Source organism: Symphalangus syndactylus, chromosome 18 (genome assembly GCF_028878055.3).
Source record: "Symphalangus syndactylus isolate Jambi chromosome 18, NHGRI_mSymSyn1-v2.1_pri, whole genome shotgun sequence".
In the NCBI taxonomy this organism is placed as follows: Eukaryota; Metazoa; Chordata; class Mammalia; order Primates; family Hylobatidae; genus Symphalangus; species Symphalangus syndactylus.
In genome coordinates this window covers 108772052-108783561 of record NC_072440.2, presented here as the reverse complement: position 1 = coordinate 108783561, position 11510 = coordinate 108772052, and the positions used below count along the sequence as shown (strand labels likewise).

Sequence of the window (11510 nt, the reverse complement as noted above, 5' to 3'; positions counted from 1 at the left end):
AGAAGGCAGAGCCTGCTCCAACCTGACGAACTTGGACACAGTGAAACCCAACAGCTGTCCTGCTTGGGAAACTAACAGCTGGGCTCCTTGGAAAAAATACCTGATTTAGAATCTAACGAATGTGTTTATGAAGGATCCATCTTCTTTTTTTTTTTTTTTTTTTTTTTTGAGACAGAGTCTCACTCTGTTGCCCAGGCTGGACTGCAATGGCAGGATCTCAGCTCACTGCAACCTCCGCCTCCTGGGTTCAAGCAATTCTCCCACCTCAGCCTCCTGAGTAGCTGGGATTATAGGCACCCGCCATCATGGCCAGGCTGGTCTTGAACTCCTGACCTCAGGTGATCCGCCCACCTCGGCCTCCCAAAGTGCTGGGATTATAGGCATGAGCCACCGCGCCCAGCCAAGGATCCGTCTTCTCTAACATTCAGCTTGCAGAGAGACCCCCACTACTTTACAGTGATGCCTTCAGGAAGAACAGCCTTTTACCTCCCTAGGTTTTCTCCCCGCCTAGAGTTCTGTTTCTTACTACAGTACATTTCCACTCGTTTAGTGTTTTTCAAGCCTCGAGCTCTCCTCAAACCATTCCAGTGTTTAAGATACTAACAAGGGGCTGCCCTGACCCAGGAGACAGTGTTAGTGTAGGGATCAGAGAACAGAAGCAGGAACGCAAGACGCCAGATACAAACATGAACATGCTGCAGGATTCCATGCCCATCAAATTCTAAAAAAGCCAAAACCCACCCACACGGGTTGCTTAGGATGGGGTGGGGGACTAAGAAGGGGCATGAGAACCTTCTTTGGGTGATGAAAATGTCCTGTGTTGTTCTGCCTGAGGTCATGCTGCCTTTGTCAAAATTCAAAAACACGGAAAATGAGTGCATTTTAATGTATATAAGTGACACCTCAATAAAAACAAAAGATGTGAGCAACATCCTGGGAAAAGAAAATGTGATTTCACCTTAAGTGCTTTAGCAGAATTCTATTATATGCCTCAGCTCTTACTCTCTTCTTTTTTGAGACAGAGTCTCGCTCTCGTCACCCAGGCTGAAGTGCAGTGGCCACAATCACAGCTCACTGCAGCCTCGACCTCCCAGGTTCTAATAATCCTCCCACCTTAGCCTCCTGAGTGGCTGAGATTACAGGCATGAGCCACTGCCCCAGTAACTTACTCTTGCCTGTAAAAATACAGCTCTGAAGTGAAGAAATCCGAGGCGCCACATCAAGGAGGCGAAACCAGAGTCCGCAGGAAGCCAGCCCCGCACGAGGAGTTTCAAACACTAAGGATCCTGACAGAGAAAAGTTATATGAAGCAAGAAAGGCAATTTAAGGTGATAGTTTATCATATGAATGTTTCATTCTTAAAAATGAACAAGCTCTATTTATAATGCCCATTTAGAAATGAATCCATTAAAAAAAATCAGTAGATCAGCACTTATTTTAATTACTGAGATAGAGTCATACTTGACAGAAGCAAGCCCTGGGGTATATGTTACCATCACATCACCTGTGGATATTTTAATCCTAAAATTGAGACAGAGTTTACTTAAACATTTAAGGCTTGAGTTTCCTCTGTACAATGTGGAGGTGATTAAAAAAATTAATCCTAACATACTTTAAAAACGACCTGCCCTTCCAAAACATGAAGTTAACTTGGGGTTCTTCTATGATATAACAAACTAGGCATAATCCTATCTCAGAATTGTTGAGTAGAAAATTTATGTATTAATACTCTTGTTAAAATTCAACAGCTTGATTGTGAAAGAATCCAGAGATCTCACACTGAAAAAATACTAACACAGCTCATATATAAATTACTTATCTATAAGAACAATTATAGAAAGAATCTAAATGGGACGATTTTAACAAACCAGGCAAAATATCATATATACCTGAATATGAGGTAACTCCAAGCCATGAGCATAAGATTAAGGCAGTTACTTTATTTTGAACAAGGAAGTGGCATAAGCAACTCAGTGTGTGCCCCTTAAGGTGGGAGCTCTTCCCGCTACCACTCCCCATCCCAAGGCATAATTTTGGAGAAAAAAGTGTCTTCTATCTGGCTAGCTGTGTTATCTATGATTGCACCTTCTTACACGGCAGGCACGGCATCACGTCCAGACGAGCATCTAAGGAACTGCATTTGGGGAGATGAAATTTCCATCTGGGTCTGAGCTGAATGCATGAACTAACGCAGGGCCATGGACCCACTCGTCTTATCAAGTTACAGAAAATGAAGGTGACTCTTTACACTACCAGGTTGCTTTCTAGATCCTTTCATTACAAAATATTCTGATCAAATAATCTTACAAAGGAAAGATAACCTAGCCTTGAGTCTATCCTCTAAAAGCAAAGAGAAAATGATTGATTTGCTGCTCAGTCATCATATTGGGGACCTTTATGAGACACTGCTAGGCCGTCTCTGCCAGAAATTTCATGTACTGCCCGCGGGCTTCGAAATGGTCAGCGGGCCGGTTGTACGCTGTCCACACTGGTTCTCCCACAAACAGCCGCATGGCCTTCGTGTAGTTCTGGAAAACAGACAAACACACCCAGCATCTCATTAAACCAGCCGGCCTTCTACTTACTTTTATTTATTAACATATCAACTTATTAACATTAATTGCTATAAACACTTTTCTTGCTATTTTTATTGTGCGTCTTTAACAATTTAGGCCACATTTTATTCGTGGAAGGACGATTTGTATCAGGTGGTGCAGCTGGCACTGCCTGTCCTCACGCGTCAGGTAAGAGCATCTGGAGCTGAGGCTCAGTGTTGAACTCCGCACCTCCACGCTCTCTCTAGAGATACACAGTTAGGAAAAGCACCGGCTCCAGCCCATGTACCCTCCACCTCCTCTCCACCTCGTTTGGCTACAGTTTTCCTAAGAATTAGCATCAGGGCCCACGTGTTGCTGGTGGGCAGGAGAGGACAATTCAGCGACATCCATCCAAACTAGAAACACACGTGCCTTTTAATTCAGTTTTCACTTTTAGGAATTTACCCTACAGAAAAACACACATAAGTGCAAAATGACAAGCATGTAAGGGTATTTATTACAGCACTGTTCACAAGAGCAAAAAATTGGGAACAATGTATATACTCATCATTGAAGGTCAACAACTCACTGAAATAAATTAATGGTTAAATACAGTAAAGCATGTCCAGCACCAGAGTACTGTGCAGCTGTAATCAGGGCTGAGGCTGGTAGATACTGATATGAAACAGTCCCCAGTGAACATCATGTAGAAAAAAGTAAAATGTAGAACCATGGGCAGAATCCGCTGCCTCCTGTTTGAAAAAGGGGATAGTAAGAATCCTGACCAGGCCGGGCGCAGCGGCTCATGCCTGTAATCCCAGCACTTTGGGAGGCCAAGGCGGGTGGATCACTTGAGGTCAGGAGTTCGAGACCAGCCTGGACAACATGGTGAAACCCCATCTCTACTAAAAACACAAAAATTGGTGGTGTGCCCCTGTAATCCCAGCTACTCAGGAGGCTGAGGCAGGAGAATCGCTTGAGCTTGGGAGGCGGAGGTTGCAGTGAGCCGAGATCGAGCCACTAGATGCCAACCTGGGCAACAAAGTGAGACTCCATCTCAAAGGAAAAAAAAAAAAAAGAATCCTGACTGACAGGCACTTGGATATGCGTAAGGTCCCTTTAAAAATAACTTTTTTTTAACGGAATACTGGTTACTTTCAGGGAGAGAAACTGGGGGGCTGGGAACGGGGGTCAGAGGGAGACCTTTCACCGGGTCCCCTTTCATATTTCTAAATTTTAAACCATGTGCATTTGGTATTTATTCAAAAATTATACTTAAATCTCAGCGTTACCCCAATCACCTCCAGTGAACCCCAAAACTACCTTATCTGTGTTTATTGCCAATCCTGACTGGACTGCGTTGCTGTTCAATTCCAAAACTGAAATGTTTTTCAAAGTGACAGTGTGGCAACATGACAACCCTACAGGCGCCTCACCGCCAAGCACGGGCTGGGGTGACAACCCTACAGGTGCCTCACCGCCAAGCACGGGCTGGGGTGACAACCCTACAGGTGCCTCACCGCCAAGCACGGGCTGGGGCAGGGCCAGGCTCGTGGGTGTGTTCCTGCCGCCACCTGTACCTGCCCCTGCCTGGGTATGAAACGCACACCCGTCCACCAGGATTGCAGGCAGGGTCCGCGGAGGCTGATACGGAAGGACAGCTGTCACCTCAGACATCACCTGCGGCTCCACAGAGACTCTCCTTGAAGCACAGGTCAAGGAGCCCCGAGCGCGGCGACCGCACTCAGAGTCTGCGGAGGCCGCGCAGTTCAGCGGCAGGGATGCCGCGGCCAGGGCCACCACACAGGCCAGGCTTGGGGAGAAAGCACAGTGCTCCCACCTTTTCGTCCACTGTGAAGCGGTGATAGATCCCCGCGGGGAGTGTTATCATGTCTCCCTTCTCCATGAAGATCCGGATCCACTTGTCCTCCTTGTCCCTCACGTCGAAGTACCCACTGCCATCCAGGATGTAGCGGATCTCATCGTCCAAGTGCAAATGCTCCTCGTAAAACATCTTAATCTAGTGCAGAAGGAACATTCCTGTGAGTCTACCAGAGACCTGTCACTCAAGATCGCACCCACCCACTCAGCAGACTGAGCCTTCGGTGGGCCAGAGCTGAGGTGAATGGTATTTCTCTCCATAAAAATGAAAACTACACTTGCTAAGAATTATTTTCCTAACAGTTTAAGGGCCAGAGCTGGAATAGTTTATGAAACCTGTCAACAAATGGGCAGTAACTGAAAGCGAACAGACCTGCAGCAAAGGTTCTGAACACTTCACACAGGCCAACTCACCCAACCTGCACGGCCCCACGAGGTGGCTGCTCTATCAGCCCCATTTTACAGATGTGGAAATGGTGGCACAGAGAGGCTTAGTCACTGGCCCAACCTCACACGACGAGACTGCCCCAAAGACACCCTGGCCCCATGCTCACACCCACCCAGTGTGCTGCACACAGCAGTCATGAAATCACAACACACAGGGTGAGTGAGAAGCCAGTGGACGTTGCACGGAGGCAGGCACAGACTCCACAAGCATTTTCTATGTCTTCACATTGACTTGTATTTTTTTTTAGATGGAGTCTCGCTCTGTTGCCCAGGCTGGAGTGCAGTGGCACAATCTCAGCTCACTGCGACCTCTGCCTCCTCGGTTCAAGCGATCCTTGTGCCTCCCAAGTAGCTGGGATTACAGATGCCTGCCACTATGCCCAGCTAATTTTTGTATTTTTAGTAGAGATGGGGTTTCAACATGTTGGCCAGGCTGATCTCGAACTCCTGACCTCAGGTCATCCACCTGCTTCAGTCTCCCACAGTGCTGGGATTCCAGGCAGAAGCCGCCATGCCTGGTCTGACTTTTGTGTCTTTCTGAAGGTGTTTTCTTCCTAACATTTTATAATAAAAATATTCAAGTATGCAAAAACATTGAGAGTATTTTACAGTAAATATCCATACCCCCTTCACCAAGACTGTGCCCTTATAATCTGATTCTGCCTGCACTGTTCCTATCACCACACCTCCCACTAGGGAGTGTTTTAAAGCTCCATACACACACACACACACACACACACACACACACACACATAACATACACACAAACACACATAAAGACAGGGTTTCACTCTGTTGCTCAGGCTGGAGTGCAGGGGCACAATCATGACTAACCACAGCCTCAAACTCTGGGGCTCAAGAGATCCTCCTGCTTCAGCCTTCCCAGTAGCGGGGACAACAGGCATGCATACCTGTAGCTACCATACCTGGCTAATTTTTAAAAAAAAATTTTTCTAGAGACAGGGTCTTACTATATTGCCCAGGCTAGTCTCAAACTCCTGGCCTCAAGTGATCCTCCTGCCTTGGCCTCCCAAAGCACTGGGATTACAGGCATGAGCCACTGCACTCAGCCTACCTTGTTATGCGTTACAAAATCATAAATAAAATGAAAACAAGATTAGGAGGAAAACCTTAAATTTGAAATCAACCTATTCATAGCCACACAGAAAGAAAAGACAAATGGAAATCACTTTTTTTTTTTTTTGAGACGGAATTTCGCTCTTGTTGCCCAGGCTGGAGTGCAATGGCGCGATCTTGGATCACTTCAAACTCCGCCTCCCAGATTCAAGCAATTCTCTGCCTCAGCCTCCCGAGTAGCTGGGGTCACAGGCATGCGTCAGCACACCCGGCTAATTTTATATTTTTAGTAGAGACGGGGTTTCTCCATGTTGGTCAGGCTGGCCTCGAACTCCCGACCTTGGGTGATCCACCCGCCTCAGCCTCCCAAAGTGTTAGGATTACAGGCATGAGCCATCGCACACGGCGACAAACGGAAATAACTCTCGAACATATTATTTTGACTACATCCTCAGGCTAAGACAGAAAAACCGCAACCCAAGCTTAGGTTGCACTCAGTAGGCCTGCTGTTTGTCATGGTCTGGGTGCAGCCATGCTGGTGCCGTTGTGTGTGTTGTGGGATTGAGAGGATGGGAAAAAATATTGATATGACTGGGAGCCAGGCTTCTCACAGTGAGAGGAAAGATGCAAATACTGATGAGGAAGGCAAAGGAAAGCCCTGTGGATTTAACTGGAATTAGAGGTGTCCGTTTGAACTACTGGACATACACACACACGGACACATGCACACTCACACATGCACACTGTCACACAAGCACACACACTCACATGGTAGCATCCACACAAACCTACACACACATGCACACACACATACACGCTCTCACGTGTACATTCACACATGCACACACGTACACTCTCACATGCGTGCATTCACACATGTACATACTTAACACTCTCACTCATGTGCATTCACACACATGCACACACGTACACACGTGTGCATTCACACATGTACAGACGCGTAACACACTCATTCATGTGCATTCACACATGCACACATACACACGTACACTCTCACATGTGTGCATTCACATGCACACACGTACACATGTGTGCATTCATACACATACACACATACACGCTCATTCACACACTCACATGCACACATACGTACACACTCACACGTGTGCATTCACACACGTGTGCATTCACACATGCACACACACGTACACACACATGCGTGCATTCACATGCGTGCACACATACAGACGTACACACACATGCATTCATACACATGCACACATATGTACACACGTGCATTCACACACATGCACACATACGTACACACACGCATGCATTCACACACATGCACACATACTCACGTACACACACGTGTGCATTCACACACACGCACAGTATTTATCCTGTCCATGGAAAGCACCTGAGCATAGTGACTCCGCAGGGCACTCCCATTAGAGTTTCTAAATGCCAAGGCTAGGTGCCAGGAAGAGCAGCTGACCCTGTACGAGGTCGGGAAAAGCAGCAGGTGTGCCTGGACACGCTGTGGGTCCAGAAAGTAATGGGCTGGGGATGCATCAGGGGACAGAAGCCAGCTAACGAGGCTGCTGCTTGCCAAGCCTGAGGTCTGGGACAACATGAAGATCAACATAAATCCCAGCAAGAATAGACCCTAGACCAACAAGTGAAACAAGAAGGCCTCGAGCCCCAGTGGATGCCAAGTGAACACAGAAGAAGGGGACACGCCTCCTGACAGTGAAAACCAACCCCCGAGTGAGTGCCATTGCATGGCCATGACAGTCACAGCCCACAAAGGCAGGAATCATCACGACTTATGAAAAACGATGAGTGAAAGTTTGAGGGGAAATGGGATATTCATGGTCTAAAAGTAACTTTCCACACATTTCTTACTAGTTACAGAGGAAAAGAAAAGGAACTTCCCCACGGAGAAACTTAATGGACGCCGGCTTCACCCAGGGCATGCTGACATCAGCAGTGAGGGGCCTCGGACACGCTTACTCACAACACCACTGCGTAGGGTTCCCGCTACAAACACACGACCTAACACTGAGGAAACCAGTGGCAATCACAAGATCGTCAGAAAATAAGGTTATTTTAGAAAAACAAAGGATAAGCCTGTATCAGCAAGAGGGTTTTATACCGGGAGAGAAGTAATTCCAGAAGACAGCAATGATGAAGCTAATGTAACTTATAACATCAGCAGAACGCCAGCCTCTGCTATGAGATAAAACGTGGCTGAGAAGAGGCCGGCTCATCTAAACTTCCACGTCAGAGTCACACCATTTACATCCACCAGAATCTAATGAATCGTAGGGCACTCAGTGAGAAATAAAGACAATATGTGGACTCTAACCAGCAAGAATCATTTGACATAGAGAAAAGGAACTCAAATCACACGACAGATTTTTGAAAAATTTCCACACCCTTACGCTCTTCTGCTCTTAGTTCTATCTGGTATTGTTGGTTCACCTGAGTATGTTTGCATTGTTGGTTCACCTGAGTATGTTTGTATTGTTGGTTCACCTGAGTATGTTTGCATTGTTGGTTCCCCTGAGTACGTTTGCATTGTTGGTTCACCTGAGTATGTTTGCATTGTTGGTTCACCTGAGTATGTTTGCATTGATGGTTCACCTGAGTATGTTTGCATTGTTGGTTCACCTGAGTACGTTTGCATTGTTGGTTCACCTGAGTGTGTTTGTATTGTTGGTTCACCTGAGTGTGTTTGCATTGTTGGTTCACCTGAGTGTGTTTGCATTGTTGGTTCACCTGAGTATGTTTGCATTGTTGGTTCACCTGAGTATGTTTGCATTGTTGGTTCACCTGAGTATGTTTGCATTGTTGGTTCACCTGAGTATGTTGGTATTGTTGGTTCACCTGAGTATGCTTGCACTGTTGGTTCACCTGAGTATGTTTGCACTGTTGGTTCACCTGAGTATGTTTGCATTGATGGTTCACCTGAGTATGTTTGCATTGTTGGTTCACCTGAGTATGTTTGCATTGTCGGTTCACCTGAGTGTGTTTGTATTGTCGGTTCACCTGAGTACGTTTGCATTGTCGGTTCACCTGAGTATGTTTGCATTGTCGGTTCACCTGAGTATGTTTGCATTGTCGGTTCACCTGAGTATGTTTGCACTGTCGGTTCCCCTGAGTATGTTTGCATTGTCGGTTCACCTGAGTATGTTTGCATTGTCGGTTCACCTGAGTATGTTTGCATTGTTGGTTCACCTGAGTATGTTGGTATTGTTGGTTCACCTGAGTATGTTGGTATTGTTGGTTCACCTGAGTATGTTTGCATTGTTGGTTCATCTGAGTATGTCGGTATTGTTGGTTCACCTGAGTATGTTGGTATTGTTGGTTCACCTGAGTATGTCTGCATTGTTGGTTCACCTGAGTATGTTTGCATTGTTGGTTCACCTGAGTATGTTGGTATTGTTGGTTCACCTGAGTATGTTTGCATTGTTGGTTCATCTGAGTATGTCGGTATTGTTGGTTCACCGGAGTATGTTGGTATTGTTGGTTCACCTGAGTATGTCTGCATTGTTGGTTCACCTGAGTATGTTTGCATTGTTGGTTCACCTGAGTATGTTTGCATTGTTGGTTCACCTGAGTGTGTTTGCATTGTTGGTTCACCTGAGTATGTCGGTATTGTTGGTTCACCTGAGTATGTCGGTATTATTGGTTCACCTGAGTATGTCTGCATTGTTGGTTCACCTGAGTATGTTTGCATTGTTGGTTCATCTGAGTATGTTTGCATTGTTGGTTCACCTGAGTATGTTTGCATTGTTGGTTCACCTGAGTATGTTTGCATTGTTGGTTCACCTGAGTATGTTGGTATTGTTGGTTCACCTGAGTATGTTTGCATTGTTGGTTCATCTGAGTATGTTGGTATTGTTGGTTCACCTGAGTATGTTTGCATTGTTGGTTCACCTGAGTATGCTTGCATTGTTGGTTCACCTGAGTGTGTTTGCATTGTTGGTTCACCTGAGTGTGTTTGTATTGTTGGTTCACCTGAGTATGCTTGCATTGTTGGTTCACCTGAGTATGTCTGCACTGTTGGTTCACCTGAGTGTGTTTGTATTGTTGGTTCACCTGAGTATGCCTGCATTGTTGGTTCACCTGAGTATGTTTGCATTGTTGGTTCACCTGAGTGTGTTTGTATTGTTGGTTCACCTGAGTGTGTTTGCATTGTTGGTTCACCTGAGTATGTTTGCATTGTTGGTTCATCTGAGTGTGTTTGCATTGTTGGTTCACCTGAGTATGTTGGTATTGTTGGTTCACCTGAGTATGTTTGCACTGTTGGTTCACCTGAGTATGTCTGCATTGTTGGTTCACCTGAGTATGTTTGCATTGTTGGTTCACCTGAGTATGTTGGTATTGTTGGTTCACCTATGTTGGTATTGTTGGTTCACCTGAGTATGTTGGTATTGTTGGTTCACCTGAGTACGTTTGCATTGTTGGTTCACCTGAGTATGTCGATATTATTGGTTCACCTGAGTATGTCTGCATTGTTGGTTCACCTGAGTATGTCTGCATTGTTGGTTCACCTGAGTATGTCTGCATTGTTGGTTCACCTGAGTATGTCGGTATTGTTGGTTCACCTGAGTATGTTGGTATTGTTGGTTCACCTGAGTATGTTGGTATTGTTGGTTCACCTGAGTATGTTGGTATTGTTGGTTCACCTGAGTATGTTGGTATTGTTGGTTCACCTATGTTGGTATTGTTGGTTCACCTGAGTATGTTGGTATTGTTGGTTCACCTGAGTATGTTTGCATTGTTGGTTCACCTGAGTATGTTGGTATTGTTGGTTCACCTATGTTGGTATTGTTGGTTCACCTGAGTATGTTGGTATTGTTGGTTCACCTGAGTATGTCTGCATTGTTGGTTCACCTGAGTATGTCGGTATTATTGGTTCACCTGAGTATGTCTGCATTGTTGGTTCACCTGAGTATGTTTGCATTGTTGGTTCACCTGAGTATGTTGGTATTGTTGGTTCACCTGAGTATGTTGGTATTGTTGGTTCACCTGAGTATGTTGGTATTGTTGGTTCACCTGAGTATGTTGGTATTGTTGGTTCACCTGCGTATGTCTGCATTGTTGGTTCACCTGAGTATGTTTGCATTGTTGGTTCACCTGAGTATGTCTGCATTGTTGGTTCACCTGAGTATGTTGGTATTGTTGGTTCACCTGCGTATGTTTGCATTGTTGGTTCACCTGAGTATGTTGGTATTGTTGGTTCACCTGAGTATGTTGGTATTGTTGGTTCACCTGAGTATGTTTGCATTGTTGGTTCACCTGAGTATGTTGGTATTGTTGGTTCACCTATGTTGGTATTGTTGGTTCACCTGAGTATGTTGGTATTGTTGGTTCACCTGAGTATGTTTGCATTGTTGGTTCACCTGAGTATGTCGGTATTATTGGTTCACCTGAGTATGTCTGCATTGTTGGTTCACCTGAGTATGTTTGCATTGTTGGTTCACCTGAGTATGTTGGTATTGTTGGTTCACCTGAGTATGTTGGTATTGTTGGTTCACCTGAGTATGTTGGTATTGTTGGTTCACCTGAGTATGTTGGTATTGTTGGTTCACCTGA

At 45.5% G+C, this 11510-nt stretch overlaps 1 protein-coding gene across 4 annotated transcripts in view; it reads right to left on the bottom strand.

Annotated features, from left to right (window-relative positions):
• Window positions 1-1421: 1421 nt before the first annotated feature.
• The window catches only part of ADI1 (acireductone dioxygenase 1), a 35613-nt gene continuing 25524 nt past the window's right edge, over window positions 1422-11510 (bottom strand). For all 4 annotated transcript variants that reach the window (XM_055254225.2, XM_055254227.2, XM_063622862.1 and 1 more), the window contains 2 exons: window positions 4378-4557; window positions 1422-2528 (listed from right to left, as the gene is read on the bottom strand). In XM_055254225.2, the coding sequence (XP_055110200.2) occupies window positions 2409-2528; window positions 4378-4557 (300 nt within the window). In that variant the 3' untranslated portion in view covers window positions 1422-2408. The remainder of the gene's footprint in view (window positions 2529-4377; window positions 4558-11510) is intronic.